Below are 21,921 nucleotides of genomic sequence, written 5' to 3' on the forward strand. Positions count from 1 at the left end.
CTTCAGGCTCACTGCCTTTATTCCTGAAGGGCTTTTGCCCGAAACGTCGATTCTGCTGCTCCTTGGATGCTGCCTGAACTGCTGTGCTCTTCCAGCACCACTAATCCAGAATATGGTAATGCAGTTGTACCACATTACAGCCGTGAGCAATGGCTTAGTTAAATCATGCAGTTAACTCAATTGTATGTACAGAAGCTAATTTACTGAAATCCATTACGAACACAATCAAAGCTCCAAATTCAGAGCAGCTTTTAATTGCAGAACAAAGGTTTACAGCAATTCACTGTTGCTAGATTCATGATAAATATTAGCTTAATCTTTACAGAAGTCACATCCCGCTGTAATTTAGACCCTAACTATACATACAGCTATCACTTAAATCTCTGCAAATCACTAGTTCCAGTACTGAAAGTATGTGTTTAAAGCATATCATAGTTTTGAGTAAAAATATTTTCATTCACCAAAATGGAGGTGTGGTGGTTATTCTGGAATCTCACCATCATGAAAGTTTTACAACATACCATAATAAATTCTAACTTAGCCATCTGATGCCCATAGCAGTACCCGTGAATCAACTTTAGTTATCTTACCTAATGGTTGTAAGCTTGTTTTGCATACTAGTGAATCTTTACCGTTCCATTAACCCTGCTCGTGGAAACTTTTGTCTGAAGTATTACGATGCTTACCTGCTTAAAATTTTATTCACTGACTCATTAAGGCTCCTATTCAAGTACATGTTAAAAGAGGGGTAAAATAAGTAACATTTATGTGCTTTCCAAGCCACTTGTGAAAAGGGCCACTGAAGCATGTCACAAGAATGTTCACAGCCAAAAACAAAGTGGTGCAGCTATAGAAGAGCCAGCAGCAGCTGAGTGTAAATTATGCAAACTCTAATCTGCAAGAGGCAAATCAAAAAGTGGAATTGCAATCAATACAGCTGCACAGTAACAAAATCAGTGAGGAAAGAACGAATATCACACAAAGTTGACTTGCAGGGCAAGGTGTCAAGCATGAACAGGTAAGAACAGCTGACTGATTAGCAGCAAACATCTCCAGTAAGAGAGAAAGAGTAAAGTAGTTAGTACAAGTCCTGTTAGCAACTTTAAACAGTCAGGTTAGGAGTGATAGAAGACGCCAAAGAACAAAGACATTGCATCCAAAAAAATGGTGGATGGGTAAGTAGCAAGGTCTCACAAGCAGACATGACCTCAGATATTGGCCAAAACAACTGGGATTAAAATAGGCTGTGACCGGGAGGTCAGGTCAGCTCAGCTCTTGCATGTCCAGCTAAGATGTTCGGCGAAACTTTCCCTTAGGTCACGTTTGGTCTCCCCAACATAGAGAAGACAGCATCAGGAGCACTGGATACAGTAAACCCGGCTGGAGAAGCAAGTGAACCTCTATCTTACTTAGAAGGACTGTTTGAGGCCTTGAAACCCAACAGGGACCCCAAGTATAAAATTTAAAAAGTAGATAGCATCCACAGATTAAAAAGACTCAGCGTGAATGGTGTTACGGGAGAATCTAAGAGAATCAGTTTCTGAAATACTGGCAAAATAATGAGTTGCTTTAAAATCAGTCAAATTTGCCCATGTTTCCACAAATCAGCCGTAATTCCTCACTGATTAACCCAAGGAACTATACATTTAGGTTCAACACAAATTTACCATTTAGACTACTTGAGTGTGACTTAAAAGGGACAGACAGGTTGGTGCTGAACATATCAACAAAATTTCAGAATGCCCAAGAGCAACATGAGGTATATGTTGGTCAACTGGAAGTTTTCCCAGAACACTCTTACTCTGCTACCACCTAGACTTCCAATTGATTGTTGTAAATACCACGTTGCCCATTTCACCTCTGGTTGGAATGCTTATGTGCGAAGAGCTCATGAACTGGCGGTAAACATTAAAATTCTATTTGAAGTAAATGATTTTCTCCTGACCCTTATAAGACAGTATTAATTTCAATTGGAAAGTTTTCAAACATTATGCTGCAGTGTGACACTAAGAGGGCGCCATGCAGCTTTTTAGTTTTCAGTCAGCTGCAATCATTGCTCCACATCAATTCCAGATACTGAAGAGATTACAAAGCGGGTCAAAACAAAAAAAGTGACCAAATACTTCAGTAGTTAACAGTTGCCATAATCAAACTAATCCTTGCCCACATTTAATTAAGATTCTTTTGTACGAATTTGACTGCACACGCACACCCGTAACACTAAAACAAAAACATAAAATGATGGAAAATCTCAGGAGGTCTGGGGAACATCTGTGGAGAGAGATCAGCGTTAACATTCCCGTGTCTAGTGACCCTTCTTCAGATCTGACATCATACCGCATGGCAGCAACCAAGGAGCATCGAATTTGACGTTTCGGGCAAAAGCCCTTCATCAGGAATAAGGGCAGAGAGCTGAAGCGTGGAGAGAAGCTAAAGGAGGGTGTCTCAGCATGCTCCTGCCCCACTGAACTCATTTCTACCTACCTCGACACTGTCCTATCCCCCCTGTCCAGGAACTCCCCACATACGTTCGAGACACCATCCACGCCCTCCACCTCCTCCAAGAGTTCCGTTTCCCTGGCCCCTAATGCCTCATCTTCACCATGGATATCCAATCCCTCTATACCTCCATCCGCCATGACCAGGGCCTCCAAACCCTCCTTTTTTTTCCTCTCCAGACGTTCCCAACAGTACCTTTCCACCGACACTCACTCGTTTGGCCTCGCCCTTAACAATTTCTCCTTCGATTCCTCCCACTTCCTCCAGACCAAAGGGGTAGCCATGGGCACACGTATGGGGCTCAGCTATGCCTGTCTCTTCGTCGGCTACGTAGAACAGTTGATCTTCCGTAATTACACCGGCACCACTCCCCACCTCTTCCTCTGCTACATTGATGACTGCATTGGCGCCACCTTGTGCTCCCGCGAGGAGGTTGAACAATTCATCAACTTCACCAACACATTCCACCCTGACCTTAATCTCTGACACCTCCCTCCCCTTCCTGGACCTCTCCATCTCCATTAATGACGACCGACTTGACACTAATATTTTTTTTAAAACAAGCCCACCGACTCTCACAGCTACCTGGATTACACCTGTTCCCACCCTACCGCTTGCAAAAATGCCATCCTGTATTCCCAATTCCTCCGCCCCCGCTGTATCTGCTCCCAGGAGGACCAGTTCCACCAAGAACACACCAGATGGCCTCCTTTTTTTAGAGACTGCAGTTTCCCTTCCCATGTGGTTAAAGATGCCGTCCAACACATCTCGTCCACATCCTGCACCTCCGCCCTCAGACCCCACCCCTCCAACCGTAACAAGGACAGAACACCCCTGGTGCTCACCTTCCACCCTTCGCATAAACCAAATCATGCGCCGACATTTCCGCCACCTCCAAAAAGACCCCACCACCAGGGACATATTTCACTCCCCACCCCTTTCCACCTTCCGCGAAGACCATTCCTCCGTGACTACTTGGTCAGGTCCACGCCCTCCCACAACCCACCCTCCCATCCTGGCATCTTCCCCTGCCACCGCAGGAACTGTAAAACCTGCGTCCACACCTCCGCCCTCACCTCTATTCAAGGCCCTAAAGGAGCCTCCACATCCAAAGTTTTACCTGCGCATCCACTAATATCATTTATTGTATCCGGTCTCCCGATGTGGTCTCCTCTACATTGGGGAGACTGGGCGCCTCGTAGCAGAGCGCTTTAGGAAACATCAACCACACAGCCCCGTGGCCCAACATTTCAACTCCCCCTCCCACTCTGCTGAGGACATGGAAGCCCTGGGCCTCCTTCACTGCCACTCCCTCACCACCAGACACCTGGAGGAAGAATGCCTCATCTTCGGCCTCGGAACACCGGCCCCAGGGCATCAATGTGAACTTCAACAGTTTCCTCATTTCCCCTTCCCCCACTCACCCTAGTTCCAAACTTCCAGCTCAGCACTGTCCCCATGACTTGTCCAGACTTGTCCTACCTGCCTATCTCCTTTTCCATTTACTCACTTCACCCTCTCCTCCCTGACCTATCACCTTCATCCCCTCCCCCACTCACCTATTGTACTCTATGCCACTTTCTCCCCACCCTCATCCTCCTCTGGCTTATCTCTCCACGCTTTAGGCTCTCTGCCCTTATTCCTGAAAGGCTTTTGCCCGAAACGTCGATTTCGCTGCTCGTTGGATGCTGCCTGAACTGCTGTGCTCTGCCAGTACCACTGATCCAGAATCTGGTTTCCAGCACCTGCAGTCATTGTTTTTACCTCATCATACCGCATGGCCAGCCGCTCCTATCAGAAGGCCCACCCCCCCACACACACGGTGATTGGAGATACCGTCGGCACCATCTTCCTGATTGACACTGGCTCTGACCAATCAACGGAGATGTCCCGGCGACAGTCAATGAAAACGGCAGGAAACGGCCCGCTGGCTGATTTCCCTTTCTCATGCTGCCTGACATCCACCGATGATAGCGGTTACATTACGCCAACTGAAGCATTGTCACTCATTTAAACCCTAAAGTCTATACACTACACACCCAAACCTTTTAACAATCGGGAGGCAGCATTCGGACCGTCATGTCCGGCCTCTGCCAGTTCTGGTCCCTTTGTTTCTCTCGGTTCTTTAAAATTTCCCTTTCGAAGTTACTGGATCTGCAACCACCGCCCTTTCAACAGGGCTAAGTTCGTGACTCACTTCTGATTTTACCAGTTACTTAAAACTTCCCCATTTAAACACAAATCGCAATTAAAAACACAATACAACGAACTGCTTCATCGTTGTGGCGGAAAGTGCGGGACGTGTTAACTTACTTTCAGGTATAAATTCTAAATAAAAATGTAAGAACGTCGAACTAAAAGTGGGGTGACGTTGTGGAGCCTCATGTTCTCTGGTTGAGTTGGTTACAGTATCTTGTTATAATGAGCCGCGGTGGGTGAAGTTGGTAGTCCTAAAACTTACCGGCAGACTCTGGACAGGTCTTGGCGGACACTGTGGATGTAGCAGGCGCCGTCTCTGAGGTGGAGTCCGCTTCTGGTCGGCTTCTGGCGGGCAGAAGTAGAGGGACCTGGGTATCCTCATCGCCAATGTTAGTGCTCTCTGCCAGCTCGAAGCCGCTGGGAGCCGGAGGTACAGGGACCGAAGGTACAAATCTGGGTGCGTCGCCAGCCCCAGGCTTGAGAGGATCCAAATCATGCAGCATTTCCTCCATACCTTCGGCGGTACGATCGTCTATAACGTCGTCTAAACGAGCCGAGGACGAGACAGAAGGAGACTGCCATTCGGGATCTGTCATGGTTCTGACTTAGTTCTTTTGAAATCTTCAGGCTTTATTTTTAAAACAAATTTAACTATTCGTCTTCACCTACCTAACTGACTTAAAACACAAAAGCGTCGTTGATGCGTGTTTGAAAGGTTGAGAAGTGCGCCACCAGACAGAGGCGGGTATAATTGAGTAAAAAGGCAGGAGACCACCCCTCCCTGCCCACTCCCCTTGTGCGGTGATTATAATAATAGAAAATGGCGTCGCCGTGATTCATAGAAACCTGGCGCCGCCGGCTCCGGAGACCAGTCCAACCTGGAGGAGGTGAATGAACTGAATGATGTTGTGTTCAGCCAATCAACAAAGTGGACGACGGTCATACTCGGCGCCGGCGGATCAGTCTGGACCAATGAAGATAAAGGAGTTTGAGGTTATAATCTGATTGGTTAGACGTGTCAATGTTGTCCACCCAGTTTTTATCCTGCGCAATAATTGAAGAGGATTATTTTGTTCCGCAGTTCAAGGTGCAAAAAGGTTAGGAAATTATAATAATGAATGCAAATCACTCACGAAAATGTGTAGTCCATTGAGGGGTTTGGAAATATCACGTCTATCTTAAGAAAAAAAATATATTTCTTAAGAAACTATGTTTTTAAATTTTAAACTCTTATCACTTTTGTGGGGATTTTATTTTGCAGGAGCGGAATGTGAAAATAGTTATTTTACGTTCCAGTGAGAATTAAGGCGTTATAAATTGCTGACAAAATACTGGAGAGGGTGGGTAACTACTTGGACTTCAATGCACGTAATTGTGAGGTCATGCACTGGGGGGGAAAAATGAGGAGACAACGTATGATGAAGTTACGACACGTATAGGAGTACAAGATCAGAGATAGGACAATTTGAGAAAACATTTAATAAAGCATGCAGTATTTTATAAGGCATTTAATGCCTGAAAGGGATCATTAATATCACTATAAGGTGCACCATCAGGACGTAAAGGACTGTGACTCAGTGGTGTCCAATGAGTTGTTAGTGCTGGTAGCACATAGATTAAGTTAATCTTTAAGTGGAACCTGCCTCACACAAGATGCAATCATGTATCTCAAATGTAATGTAACCAGCTACTAAGTAATATACATTTTTATTTTAAAAATTGTTCACCAAGATTGAGCCTGTTTTACTGACGAGTGCATCCTTCTCTGCTTAGTATCAATAGCATGGACTGATGCCAGCAAAAAGGATTGGTGATAGTGAAACTACCCAAAGCATCCTAGCTGTTTCCATTAGCAAAAAACATATGGGATATGGCCCCTAGTGTTTATTAATAGAAAATTGTAATTGTAATATGCAGTACAAGAATAAGGAGGTTATGAGGGACTCACCCAGGGTATTGTGTGCAAAGCCGGGTGCTGCACTTTGAGAAGAAGAGGGTAATAGACGGAGTACAGAAGATGTTCGTGAGAATGGTTCAAGGGAGAAGTCAGGACTATTCTCTTTGGAGAAGTAAATGCTGGTGTGCATTAGTTATTCAAAAGAATGATTATTTGAAAAGGAACAATATGAAGGATGACGGGGAAGGCAGGAGAATGTGTTTTGGTGAGATGTCCATTTGGAGAGGCAACAGAGACATGATGGGCTAAATGGCCTCCTGTGCTATAATTATTCTGTAAAAGTCTAATTTGTAAATAACTAAAAGAATGTTTTGTGAAGGTGCAGAGCGACCTCTGGCAATTTGTAAGAATATAATCTTGGGTGATTGTGTGGAGTTTACACATTTCCCATGTCTGCATGGATTTCCTCTGAGTGCTTTGCTTTCTTCCCATCATCCAAAAGTGCAGGCTAGATCAATTGGCCAAGGCAAATTACCCCATAGTGTTCAGGTATATGCAGGTTAGGTGGATTAGCACATGGTAAATATGGTGTTATACGGAGAGAGTGGAGGAGCTGGGTCTGGGTAGTATGCTCTTCGGATGGTCGGTGCAGACTGGATGGGCCAAATGGCCTCTTTCCCACTGAAGGGATTTTATGATTCTATGAAGCAAGTTAATGTTTGCCCCTAGACCCTTCCTGAAAGCTTGAGAATGGAAGAAAAATATAATTAAGAAGCTTAAAAAAATGGCTAGAGACTGGATTAAGGTACTGAGCTTGATGATCAGCCCAGATCATATCAAGTGACAGAGCAGCCTTATAGGGTTGAATGGCTTATCTGCCTCTATGAAGATGGAGGTCTTAAAATGACCCAAGAAGGCCCTCACAAATGTCAAGATAGAATCATAGAGATGTACAGCATGGAAACAGACCCTTCAGTCCGACCAGATATCCCAACCCGATCTAGTCCCACCTGCCAGCACCTGGCCCGTATCCCTCCAAACCCTTCCTATTCATATACCCATCCAAATGCCTTTTAAATGTTGCAATTGTACCAGGCTCCACCACTTCCTCTGGCAGCTCATTCCATACACGTACCACCCTCTGCATGAAAACATTGCACCTTAGGTCCCTTTTATATCTTTCCCCTCTCACCCCAAACCTATGACCTCTAGTTCAGGACTCCCCGACCCCAGGGAAAAGACTTTGTCTATTTATCCTATCCATACCCCTCATAATTTTGTAAACCTCTATAAGGTCACCACTCAGCCTCCGACGCTCCAGAGAAAACAGCCCCAGCCTGTTCAGTCTCTCCCCATAGCTCAAATCCTCCAACCCTGGCAACATTCTTATAAATCTTTTCTGAACCCTTTCAAGTTTCACAACATCTTTCCCTAGGACCTTACCATTAAGTGTATAAGTCCTGCTAAGATTTGCTTTCCCAAAATGCAACACCTCGCACTTATCTGAATTAAACTCCATCTGACACTTCTCAGTCCATTGGCCCATCTGGTCAAGATCCTGTTGTAATCTGAGGTAACCTTCTTCGCTGTCCACTACACCTCCAATTTTGGTGTCATCTGCAAACTTCAATCAGCTAGTTTTTTAGCCTTACAAATTCTAGAGAAAACAGGCCTAATTTATATAGTGTCTCCTTATAACTTAACCCCTAAAGTTGAGGTATCATTCTTGTAAACCTATGTTGTATTCTCTCCAAAGCCAATATACCCTTCATTTGGTGTGGTGCCCAGACCTGCTCACTGTATTCCAGGTGAAGTCTAACAAGGGTTTGGTATATACGCAGCATAACTTCTGTATCCTTATACTCCAGTCCTCCAGATATAAATGCTGGCATTCCATATGCTTTCTTCATTATTTTTTGCACCTGTTCATTGTATTTTAAAGGTCTATGAAGCTGAACCCTCAAGTCTTTCTGAACATCCATTATATTTAAATACATCTAGAAAGTATTCTGATCTATTCTTCTTTAATCCAAAATGGATAACCTCATACTTGCTTACGTTGAACTCCAGCTGCCACGGTTTTATCCATTCACTTAGTCTATCAATAGCCCTTTGTAATTTTATGCTAACCGCCTACATGTCTACAAATGTCGCCTAACTTTGTGTCATCAGCAAATTCGGGTGTCTACACCATTACTCAATTAATTAGTAAATAATGTGAATAATTGAGGTCCGAACACAGATCCTTGTGGGATACCATTGGTCACATTCTGCGGATTTGAGTGCCTATCCATTATCCCTACTTTCTGTCACCTGCCATTAGACCAATTCCCCAGCCATATCAGTAATTTGCCCTCAATTTAAGTTAGTGGCTTACTTGAAGGCAAGTAAAGGGGCGTGATTGCTAAATTTGCAGATGGCACAAAGTAGTTAGGAAAGTATGTTGTGAAGAGGGCATAATAAGGTTGCAGATCAACATAGATAGGTGGGCAAAAGTCTGGCAGTTCACTTTAGCAGAAATAATTAAAATGTAGCTAATTACTTAGATGGAGAATGACTGCAGAATTCCAAGGTGAAGAGGGATCTAGGTATAGAATGTTAAAACATAGATACAGCAAGTAATTAACAAAAAGGATAATGGAATGCTCTCCATTTTTATAACAGACAGTGAACATAAAAGTAAGAATGCTCTACTTCATTTATGCAGGGCATTGATAAGATCATACTTTGAATACTGTTTGTAGTTTTATTGAAGAAGTCCTTATTGAAGAAAGATTATAAACGTATTAGAGGTGACTCAGACAAGGTTTTCTGTATTGATACCTGGAAAGAGTGGGTTGTTTTATGAGGAAAGGTTAGAGAGATTGTGTCTGTTTCCATTGGAGTGTAGAAGAATGAGAGATGTCTAGATTGAAGTGTATATTATCCTGAACAAGCTAGACATAGAAAAAACCTTTCCTTCTGAGTGATTCGAGATCCAGGAACACTTTTAAAGTTAGGTGTCACCTTTTTAGGACAGAGATGAAAATTCTTTTGGATGGAGGCAAAGTCATTGACTATTTTTAAGGCAGACATAGCTAGATTATTGTTAGGCAAGGAAATCAAGGATTATGGGACAGAAGGCAATTGGATTTGAAACACAAACAGAACATCCACTATTTTATGTAATGGCAGAGCTGTTGAGGGGCTGATCACCTGTTTCTGCACCTAATTCATAAGTTCATATGCAACGTTGAGTGTCAGAGATCTCGGGCGTTTTTGTCTTTCAGTGGTTGCAGACATGTGTTAGCGATGTGCTTACTAGATTGTGTTTCTGAATATAATCTGATAGATAATCTGAACATAATCTTGCCCTGATAATGGGCTTCCTGATGCATATGTATCAAAATATTTACAGGATGTATCCCATTATGAACTCTTGTAACAACCAGAAGGAGATCTTGTCCTAATGTCACAGTATCAGCCCAGAAAAGGGACATTAGCACAAGAAGTGACATCAAGTTTGACCATACAAGGAGGTGATCATGCAGGAGGTAAAGCATTCATTAGTCACCACAAGGTCTGAACACCAGAAAAAGTTGTGCACAGAAAAGGATAAAAAGTGTCTTATCTCTTTGCATCTGTTTGGTGCACAGAGTAGGACTATATGATCGGAGTGGAATAGGATAAGAAAATAGCCTTGAGCACACAACTGTGTATGAGATATACATGCTTGCAGTTCTCCATGCACATGTACAAACTGTGCAGTTAAAGAGTCATAGAGATATACAATAGAAACAGACCCTTCGGTCCAAGTCATCCATGCTCACCAGATATCCTAAATTAATCTAGTCCCATTTGCCAGCACTTGGCCCATATCCCTATAAACCCTTCCTATTCATATACCTATCCAGATGCCTTTTAAATGTTGTAACATTACCAACCTCCACCACTTCCTCTAGCTGTTCATTCCATACACACCCCACCCTTTGCATGAAAAGTTGCCCCGTAGGTCTATTTTAAATCTTTCCCCCTTGGCTTAAACCTATGCCCTCTAGTTCTGAACTCCCCACCCCAGGGAAAAGACCTTTTCTATTTACCCTATGCATGCCTTGCATGATTTTATAAACCTCTATAAGGTCACCCCTCAGCCACCGATGCTGTAGAGAAAACAGCCCCAGCCTATTCAGCCTTTCCCTATACCTCAAACCCTCCAACCCTGACAACATCATTGTAAATCTTTTCTGAACCCTTTCAAGTTTCACAACATCCTTCCTATAGGAGGGAGACCAGAATTGCACACAATATTCCAAAAGTGGCCAAACCAATGTTATGTACAGCCGCATCATGACCTCCAAACTCCTATACTTGATGCTCTGACCAATATATAAAAGCAAACTACACACCTTCTTCACTATCCTATCTACCTGAAACTCAACGTGCAAGGAACTATGAACCTGCATTTCAAGGTCTCTTTGTTCAGCAAAACTCACCAGGACATTACCATTAAGCATATAAGTCCTACCATGATTTGCTTTCCAAAATGCAGCTCCTCACATTTATCTAAATTAAACTCCCATCTGCCATGCCTAGGCCCATTGGCCCATCTGATCAAATCGTGTTGTACTCTGAGCTAACTTTCCTCGCTATCCACTACACCTCCAATTTTTGTGTCGTCTGCAAAATTACTAACTATACCTCCTATGTTCACATTCGAGTCATTTATATAAATGACGAAAAGCAGTGGACATAGCATCAATCCTTGTGGCACACCCCTTGTGACATCCAGTCTGAAAAGCAACCCTCCACCTCCACCCTCTGTCTTCTACCTTCGAGCTAGTTCTGTATCTAAATGGCTAATTCTCCCTGTATTCCATGTGATCTAACCTTGATGCTTAGTCTACCATGAGGAACCTTGTCAAACCCCTTACTAAAGTTCATATAGATCACGTCCACCACTCTGCCCTCATCAATCCTCTTTGTTACGCCTTCAAAGAACACAATCATGTTAGTGAGATATGATTTCCCATGCACAAAGCCACGTTCGCTATTTCTGTATACAGTACTAAAAGAAATGGAGACATGTTCAATTCTTCTATTCCATTCAGATCTGCCTGTAATTTATTTAGTTTGCAATTAAGATCTCACACACACAGATGCACTTATCGCAGTGTTGTTAACATGCTTAGTTCTTCCGATGGTTATATGCAGATTGCTGATATAAATGGCAAAGAGCAACACCCTTGCAGTGTCCGCTTCCTGCACACACACTCTGCTATTGGTAATTGTGTTCATTTCATGCAAGTGCGGTTTGCTCTTTATCCAATTTTGAATCTGTTGATCTATACCGCAAAATGCAACCTTATTTAGAAGCCTTTCTTGCAGCCCTTTACAATTTCTATTTTTTCTATTTCAGTTTCTTAAGATTGGTATCAAAGGACATTTTTCCATCCTAAGGAGCTATTAAAGATATGATCATGTAGGTCATAGAATACAACTCCCAATTAGAGTCCTAGAGATGTACAGCATGGAAACACATCCTTCGGTCCAACTCGTCCACACCGATCAGATATTCCAACCCAATCTAATCCCACCTGCCAGCACCCGGCCCATACCCCTCCAAACCCTTCCTATTCATATAACCATCCAAATGCCTTTTAAATGTTGCAATTGTACCAGCCTCCACCACTTCCTTCATTCTATACACGTACCATCCTCTGTGTGAAAAAGTTGCCCCTTAGGTCTCTTTTATATCTTTCCCCTCTCACCCTAAACCTATGCCCTCCAGTTTCGGAATCCTCAACCCCAGGGAAAAGATTTTGTCTATTTATCCTATCCATGCCCCTCATAATTTTGTAAACCTCTATAAGGTCTCCCTTCAGCCTCCGACACTCCAGAGAAAACAGCCCCAGCCTATTCAGCTTTTCCCTATAGCTCAAATCCTCCAACCCTGGCAACACCCTTGTGAATTCTTTCAGCAACCTAAGGTTTATGCTGCCAGGGATAGTATCCCAATCCATTTTTAGACCATTAAACCCAGATACAACAATACCTGCTATTGCTGCTGTAGTCTGTACCTGTTGTTGCAAGGAGAACTGCTATAATGGTATGCCATGCTTATTAGTGCTGTATCACCCTCCTATATCCTCTGAAGCATGCCTGCAACCACTCTGTGACATCTGTCATTCAAGGACACCCAGGCCAACACCTCTTTCTGGTGACCTCTGCTTCTACTCATCCAGAAGAGATGTCAGTATCTTTTCAGTTCTGAACAAATAACCAAAATACTGATATTTTCTTTTCTGGATGTCACCTTTTATTTTGCACTTGCACTATCAAGTACTTTTCAGTTTTCTTATGGTCTGCATATAGAATTTTTAACATATGTCTTAGCATCCACAATTAAAAGGCCTGTATTTTCTTCCTCAGATCTTTACTTATTGTCTGCGTTTCTGAGGCATACAAGAAAATCAGTCCTTATTACAATTATCCTTATTACAAGCTTGAGTTTTCTTGTTGTTAACACATTTTTCATCTTCACAAAATAACCTCTGGTTATCCCTGTCCTTCTAATTTTTGCATCACATCAGCTATTGTCTGTTACTCTGTCTTAAATAGACATATAGATAGTGTGACACCATTGACTTTAATCTTCACTCTGGTTTCTTATATTCATTTTAACTATCATTGTTTCTGTCTTTTTGGTGTTCAATATCCATGTCCTCAGCTTATGCATTTTTATTTGATCTGCAATATTTTAAAGGGCTCCTCTGATCCTGCAAATAGCACTATTTCATTGGACTTACATTGGCATTGAAGAGTTCAAGTGGATGAAAGTAACCTCGGTCCCAGAAGACTATTGAGCTGCTCGCTCATCAAGAGAGATGACTGGTGGTGAGTATAATCTGAAGGTCACTATGCCTCAAGTGAGAAGCAATGTTGAGAAGGCAGGACTTTCATGGTGGCCTCAGATGGTATGGGAATTGAGCCTTTGATATTAGCATGATTCTGCATCTCAAACCAATTCATCCAGCCAACTGGGCTAGCCAACCCACCCTGTGTATAGGATGTGTCACACATGCTCAACATAGTTTCAGCTGCCAGTGTAGCCAAGAGCAATCAAAAGGTAAGTAAAACATATTTTCTGCAGGTCAAACAGAAGCAAAAGTACAGACCTCACAAAACTAATCTGGGACCACTTCAGCACCTTAAGAATGGACTACCAACTTGCAACTTTTTTTTACTGATTCCAGAAATAATCAGAATCACAATATGTCGGCGACTTTGAATTTTTGCACCATTCTGCAAAATAATTATTTCTACTAGCAATTCAGATATTCTAATTTATTGAGGTAACAAGCTTTCTAAATGGACAAGGCCTCCCGTAGGAGCGATTGAACAGTTGGTTGGGCACCTCAGTATCCCACTGCTTGAATCCAAGGAAGTTAGGAGAAATTTATTTAATTAAAAATTCCATATATTTCATTGAATAGTTGATGTAAATTGCATTGATGTATTGAAGTTGGATAATTACAATAGGGGGAAAGAAATGCTGATAGATAATCAACCTGTTCAGACACACATCTGGAGCAGCTGGATCTTGACCTCAGGTCTCCTTGTCCAGAGTAGGAACACTATCATTGTGCCACAAGAGTCCACTTTTAAAGGTCTGCCCGGTCACACAAAGGGAACTTGAGAAAGGTAGAGACTTAGGAATGGGACTCAAGGAGACAGGAAGGCAGGTTGACCTCAGGAAACTGAAAATTTGCAAACAAGAGGAGATTGGGAGCAATAAAGGGATTTGAGATTGGGGCTCAAACATTTGAGCAGGGGCATGGCAATGATGACCAGCATTTTCTGCAGGTTACGAAGCAGCAGCAACAACACCATGGTAGATAATAATGGCACAGACTGAAGATGAGCCACTAAGAGGTAAATGAAACCTGGAGTTTTTCCTGTGGGCAAAGAACAAAAGGTATTTTCATTGATGGGAGATTGAGGAACTCTGGAAATGAGCTCAAGAATTTTCAATGGAAGGACCAACAGGAAATGGAAGAAAAAGATACTTTGCCAGGAAGCCATATGGTCCTTCACTGCATGTGGTTATTAAGGGGTAGGGATTATAATAAAATTCAAAAAGAAAGGGGACTAATATTTTAAAAATGAAAATTTAAAAGATCACAGGGAATTGAGTTTCAGTATTGGGGATCAAATGACCTCATATGCTGCTGTATAATTCTGTTTTATTGTGATTAAACCAAAGGCTTGGTTAGAACTGTTGGTGTTGGGCTGTGTTTAGGACAATGTGAGTTATGAAACGAGCCCAAATATTGAACCTGCTACTCTTTGTGCAATCTTTTGGTTTGGTTCCCAGTTTGGGGTTGTCATTCTCATCAATATTCAGCTTCTTTTATTAAACATGCTAAGCAAGCTGAATATCAAGAATTCTCAAGATGGAAGTCATGGTTGATGGTAGCCCCAGTCAAGTCAAGGGAAATAGTCTTCTCACAGAGGGTGTTAGCACAGTAGGTCAAGACCAAACTCTGATACCAGTCCAGGGGCTTGGATACAGTCAATCAGCCACGCAGGGTGATCAGAGTCAGGACGGTCTCCACATAAGGAGTGAGGAGCCAAATGAAGGGTATCACAGATCCTGTTTATACTCTTTCTACCCTATTGTGAGCTGTTTTCCTCCCAGAATGAGGGAGAGGCAGGTATTACATGAGATGAAAGTGGGTGATATGGGTATTGGTGCAGTTGGGGAAGTGTCCCAAGTTCGTGAGTAGACAGCATGGAGGGCATGCAATATTCATACTATCAGAGTTGGGGTGGGTGAGAGTGAGTGGGAAAGATATTGCATGCAATAGAAAGTGTGGTAAAGCCTGGGCCTTTGTGGGAGCTCGGTACAGTGGCAATATCAAGACCAAGCTGACATGACATGGTGTTGTGGCCTCTCCACTGCTGGTCCTGCAACTGCACCTTCCCATTCAGCAGGATCTCCAAGTCCCTGTTGACAAACTGGGGCACAAATTTGTCCCTGTTTTCCATGTTCAGGGCTAATGTCAGAAACCATGTATGTCAACTCAGGACTGGTATGTGCTTGTCTAGGTGCCCAACATGCCTTTAAAGATTTTGCAGACACTGAATAAGCTGATCGTTTGGTGGCTATCCAATGAGTGGCGAGTTGTGTAGCAATGTGTGATAAGCTGGGCATAACCTCACACATGAGAGACATCATTGAGTGGAGGTACATTTGGTTAAATGTAGTGAGAGATGTCGCTGGGTCTCATGGCAAGAGTGTCTCCAAAACTATAAAAATGCACAGTTAAGATTTTACTTGAATTTTGTTGATACCATTTAAATCAATTTATGCACCGTACTCATCGCATGGAATCTTAGCCTCAGTAATGCATTTTTGCTTTTTGAATGTAACATTACAAGAGATGTTTAGTTTGGGCACTGAATTGACACAATTTTGGTAATGACTCTGCAGTGCCTGACTATTGCTGCAGTCAGGTTCCTGGAATTACTTACAAATTCAGGCCTTGTTAATATTTTCTTGGCAAAACAGGTTGCCAATAGTGGAAAGATTCTCCAAGTTCCTGAATATAACGTCGTGCAGTGATAACTAAAAACATGCATACATCAAATTAGTTCATCATAATTAATGTTGCCATTAATACTTCAAGCTTCAACATAAAGAAAGATGGTCCAGAATGCCACTGCCAGAAAAGTCTATGTATTTGAGGAATGATGTCATGCTAAAAGCTATGCAGATGAGCCATGTCTGATATTGATAGTTATGGATTCACATCATCCTGCCACCTTCAGCTGCTGCCAGTTCTTGCCTAGTATTAGTAATAGTGTACTGAAAAGAAAAGTAAAAGGATAAAAAGTGTCACTATTGTATATATTTCAAACCATCCTATTACATAAACATTTAATTACAAAATAAACCTAATAAAATTATTTCAAAGCTTAATTGTTTCCAAATCACCTTATGTTGCTATACACAAAAAATTATATTATTTTCTCTATATATTACAAATCAGAGATATTCTACAAAAAAGATATTTTCAACATACATAGAAATTTAATATTTGTAGCTTATTTCTAAATAAGATAATATTACTATAATTTTAAATTGAAAATAAATAAATCTTTCCTGAAGGGATTTCAAAAACTGATTGTTTTGAAAATAAGCTGTTATCATTTGTAAGACAATATGCACGTACTAAATAGTAGACAATGTAAGTTTTTTTTAAAATTCAAAGCAACTGAAAGCGGCATTTTATAACAGCATGCAAAATTGTTAATAAAAGCTTGGAAACTAGCTAGGGCATTGTTGTAGTAAATTTGTTATGTTTCTCAGTCTAGTCAGTAACTTAAAAACTTAGCCCATATAGTCCATTAATTTGTTGCAGATAATAGTTTTGCTATGTTTTAACATACCACAGGACCCTTAAATTCCAAAACAGCAAGTGCCTCTTGTAAGTTTATCTAAGAGTGAAGTAATAGACCATAACAGAAAAAATTCTCATACTGATTGTACATGCAGCTAATAAAGAGTCTGAAATTTTCAGTTTGGATTTTCATTGGCCTTTAACTTTACTTCTCATGTTCATTCACACCACTCGTCAGTTTCTAGATAATGAAATAACTGCTTCAGCCATTTGCTATTTCTGTCTTGATTTAGATTTCTGAGACAAGCCTGGCATTTGTCACCCTTCAGTGGTTTATTCAAATGGCACATTGAGATCACAAACATTTGGAGAAATTGATTTAAAAGAGTTACATCTGACCTCTTAGCAAAGTATTGAAGCACAAACTTAACAGAATAAACTTTTGTTTCAGCTTTATTTTTAATTCAACTCTTCTCATAATGGTTAGGTTGTTAAGATTTTAAAATAAAATCTTAAACTATAATTTGACTATATATTTATACAATGTTCCATAGTAGAGTACAAGCGGTTGTTCCTAAAAATCCTGTGACTTTGACTTAACAGGAACTGAAGTGCAAGGAACATGGTAACGTCATAAATTTAAATAATCAGATAGCATGGTTGATAGAGAGACAAATAAGAGCAGGACACTGGAAGATTGCTCTGAGCATTTATGAATACATTCAACTGGGATCATAGGTAGGCTTTTATCTCAAACCAAATCTGAAAGAAAATAAAATTTGTCAGGACAACTACCAAGCAAAATACTATATTGTTAGAATTGCCATCTTTTGCATGAGACATTTGTTTAGGCAGACCTAAGATCCTACGACATTATTTGAAGAAGTACACTCTGTCAGCGCAACATCAAGGGCCAAAGGGCCTGTTCAGCACTGTATTGTTCTATGAAAGGGCAGAATATTACCTGTTCCTGATAATTAGTTTCTAGGTTCTGATTCCAATGGTTCTGAGTTCTGCCCACCTGTTGAGTCTTGCCAAAGGCAACCGGTTAACAGACTGTCTCCAGGAATCCCTCGAATGAAGCACAGTAAGGAGGCTCCTCAGCTATTATAAGCACTAAGAGTCTGGAGGTCGAATGGGCGCCGCCACTACAGGTGAATGCCATGTTGGAAATCTCTGAAGGCTTTTAATTGCTTAAAACTAATGTATGAATTTAATCCATCAGATTAGAGAGAAACCTTGCAATCCTGAGTCCGCAGTTATGGTCCTCTGACACATGTGGATCACAGAAAGGCGTGGAATAAAAAAAACCTTGCTGGCTTCCCAACCTAGTGTTTGAAGGCTGCCTCTGGTCACCTGCTGGGTTTTGGCTTCAGGGAGGCACATTGGCTGTTGTTGAGATCGTGATAGCATCAACTAGTTGCTCCTAAGTGAACTGTGCTGATAATTAGCTACCCATCACTGCTGGATGGGCAGCTGATGTCAGTTTCACCCTGCCTCAAGCAAGGTAGTTTGGATTTGGGAACACAGAGTTGGGAGATCATGCTGCGGCTGTACAGAATATTGGTTAGGCCGCTTTTGGAATATTGTGTGCAATTCTGGTTTCCCTCCTACAGGAAGGATGCTGTGAAACTTGAGTGTTCAGAAAAAAATTACAAGGATTTTGCCAGGGTTCGAGGGTTTGAGCTATTGTGAGAGGCTAAATAGACTGGAGCGTTGGAGGCTGAGGGGTGACCTTCTGGAGGTTTATAAAACCATGAGGGGTATGGATAGGGTAAATAGGCGAAGTATTTTCCCTGAATTGGGGGAGTCCAGAACCAGAGAGCAAAGGTTTAGAGTGAGAGGAGAAAGATTTAAAAGGGGCCTAAGGAGCAACTTTTTCATGCAAAGGGTGGTGTGTGAATGGAATGAGCTGCCAGAGGAAGTAGTGAAGGCTGGTACAATTGCTGGTATTGAAAAGGCATTTGGATGGATATATGAATAGGAAGGGTTTAAAAGGATATGGGCCAAGTGTTGGCAAATAGGACTACATTAATTTAGGATATCTGATGGGGATGGTCAAGTTGGACCCAAGAGTCTGTTTCTGTGCTGTACATCTCTATGACTGTGACTCTATAACACACCAGACAGAAGATCTGATCCATTCATTTCAAAATTCTCCCTCCCGTGTCTTGAAAACTGCTTTCATTTGGATGTTAAAATTCCACCCAGAGTGACCTGGCCAATATGTATCCCTCAAATCAATCAACACCACTAAAGTATGTTATTTGTCCACTTGCTTATTCATTTTCTGTTTGTGAGGCCTCGTTATATAGGAAATAATTGTGACATTTCTTAAACAACAGTGAAAATATTATGAAGATAATTTAATCCTCCAAAGCACTGTGGAGGAATCTGAATATATGTGAAATGAGTTTAGACAGAGCCAGTTGCTATAATTCCGCATGGTCTTTCAATTATTCAACAGGCAGCATTTGCGAGGTCAGATTCATTTACCCAAAATTGGAAATATATTTCACTTGAAGTGAAAATGGCTGGTGTGTGAAATAGGGAAATTCATATGCAGCAATGATATTGCAATGACCATATCACCATATCAGCTTTTCTGAGCTGCTCACTCTGGAATCAACCTGGTCAGCAAAGATAACCTCTTTTCTCTTCACACAAATAATCATTGAAAGATTATCGGCAATAAGCAGAAGTGTAGAGTTGACACTAAAATCAGATCAGCCGTGATCTTATTGAATGATAGAGCAGGGTTCAAGGAGCCAAGTGGCTTACTTTTGTCCTTTGTGCATATATCCTTAAACCTTTCTTTCATTCATCCTATATTTCAAGAATAATTATAAGGAATTCATGAACTTCCTACAATTAAATGGGATCTACTATCGCTAGCTTTATTGCCTCCATCTTTTACAGACCCCCAAGTCAAAAATGCACTCAAGGCAATTTTAGAAAGGGCTGATCATTATTGTATCCCATTTCCTTTGGGACATCATGGCTTACATTGGGTCAGCTCGTTTCTACTACTCTGCTACGTGGCTGTTTCACTGTATGGGGTCCCTCTGTCACTATCTGTTCATCTGCATGGGAGCTGTTCTGGTTCCTGTTTACTTCAGGAAGGAAGCTATTTACGTTCAATTTTTGGCTCAATCCTATCATCTGTGAAATTTACAGGTCCTTTTTTGGCCCCTTTCAATTCTACTTGATTTCAGGCTGTTTACAATAGACAATAGACAATAGGTGCAGGAGTAGGCCATTCTGCCCTTCGAGCCTGCACCACCATTCAATATGATCATGGCTGATCATTCCTAATTAGTATCCTGGTTTGTGCGAAGATCTGTAGCTCGGGTGCTCGTTGTTGTGGTTCTGTTCGCCGAGCTGGAAGTTTTTGTTGCAAACGTTTCGTCCCCTGGCTAGGCGACATTATCAGTGCTCTGGAGCCTCCTGCGAAGCGCTTCTTTGATGTTTCTTCCGGTATTTATAGTGGTCTGTCCTTGCCGCTTCCGGGTGTCAGTTTCAGCTGTCCGCTGTTGTAGTTGGTATATTGGGTCCAGGTCGATGTGTTTGTTGATGGAGTTTGTGGATGAATGCCATGCCTCTAGGAATTCCCTGGCTGTTCTCTGTCTGGCTTGCCCTATGATAGTAGTGTTTTCCCAGTCGAATTCATGTTGCTTGTTGTCTGCGTGTGTGGCTACTAGGGATAGCTGGTCGTGTCGTTTCGTGGCTAGTTGATGTTCATGTATGCGGATTGTTAGCTGTCTTCCTGTTTGTCCTATATAGTGTTTTGTGCAGTCCTTGCATGGTATTTTGTAAACTACATTAGTTTTGCTCATGTTGGGTATCGGGTCCTTTGTTCTAGTGAGTTGTTGTCTGAGCGTGGCTGTTGGTTTGTGTGCTGTTATGAGTCCTAAGGGTCGCAGTAGTCTGGCTGTCAGTTCTGAAACACTCCTGATGTATGGTAGTGTGGCTAGTCCTTTTGGTTGTGGCATGTCCTCGTTCCGTGGTCTGTCTCTTAGGCATCTGTTGATAAAGTTGCGCGGGTATCCGTCTTTGGCGAATACCTTGTACAGGTGTTCCTCTTACTCTTTTTGCAGTTCTGGTGTACTGCAGTGTGTTGTGGCTCTTTTGAATAGTGTCCTGATGCAGCTTCGTTTGTGTGTGTTGGGGTGGTTACTTTCATAGTTTAGGACTTGGTCTGTGTGTGTTGTTTTCCTGTGTACCCTTGTGGTGAATTCTCCGTTCGGTGTTCTCTGTACTATCACGTCTAGGAATGGGAGTTGGCTATCCTTTTCTCACGAGAGAAGAAGAAAAGGATAGCCAACTCCCATTCCTAGACGTGATAGTACAGAGAACACCGAACGGAGAATTCACCACAAGGGTACACAGGAAAACAACACACACAGACCAAGTCCTAAACTATGAAAGTAACCACCCCAACACACACAAACGAAGCTGCATCAGGACACTATTCAAAAGAGCCACAACACACTGCAGTACACCAGAACTGCAAAAAGAGTAAGAGGAACACCTGTACAAGGTATTCGCCAAAGACGGATACCCGCGCAACTTTATCAACAGATGCCTAAGAGACAGACCACGGAACGAGGACATGCCACAACCAAAAGGACTAGCCACACTACCATACATCAGGAGCGTTTCAGAACTGACAGCCAGACTACTGCGACCCTTAGGACTCATAACAGCACACAAACCAACAGCCACGCTCAGACAACAACTCACTAGAACAAAGGACCCGATACCCAACATGAGCAAAACTAATGTAGTTTACAAAATACCATGCAAGGACTGCACAAAACACTATATAGGACAAACAGGAAGACAGCTAACAATCCGCATACATGAACATCAACTAGCCACGAAACGACACGACCAGCTATCCCTAGTAGCCACACACGCAGACAACAAGCAACATGAATTCGA

At 42.0% G+C, this 21,921-nt stretch overlaps 1 protein-coding gene and 1 long non-coding RNA gene across 10 annotated transcripts in view; one reads left to right on the forward strand and one right to left on the reverse strand.

Annotated features, from left to right (window-relative positions):
- Positions 1-5,579, reverse strand: part of LOC132819769 (reticulon-4-like) — a 104,728-nt gene extending 99,149 nt beyond the window's left edge. For 2 of the 6 annotated variants that reach the window (XM_060831506.1, XM_060831507.1), the window contains exon 1: positions 4,961-5,579. In XM_060831506.1, coding sequence (XP_060687489.1) covers positions 4,961-5,294 — 334 coding nt within the window. In that variant the 5' untranslated portion in view covers positions 5,295-5,579. The remainder of the gene's footprint in view (positions 1-4,960) is intronic. The other 4 variants (XM_060831508.1, XM_060831509.1, XM_060831511.1 and 1 more) reach the window with 4 other exon arrangements.
- A 156-nt stretch (positions 5,580-5,735) lies between these two features.
- LOC132819439 (uncharacterized) overlaps positions 5,736-21,921 on the forward strand; it is a 95,434-nt gene continuing 79,248 nt past the window's right edge. For all 4 annotated transcript variants that reach the window (XR_009645078.1, XR_009645079.1, XR_009645081.1 and 1 more), the window contains exons 1-2: positions 5,736-5,795; positions 13,338-13,468. This is a non-coding gene — a long non-coding RNA (uncharacterized LOC132819439). The remainder of the gene's footprint in view (positions 5,796-13,337; positions 13,469-21,921) is intronic.

The sequence above is a fragment of the Hemiscyllium ocellatum genome, chromosome 10 (genome assembly GCF_020745735.1).
Source record: "Hemiscyllium ocellatum isolate sHemOce1 chromosome 10, sHemOce1.pat.X.cur, whole genome shotgun sequence".
NCBI classification, from domain to species: Eukaryota; Metazoa; Chordata; class Chondrichthyes; order Orectolobiformes; family Hemiscylliidae; genus Hemiscyllium; species Hemiscyllium ocellatum.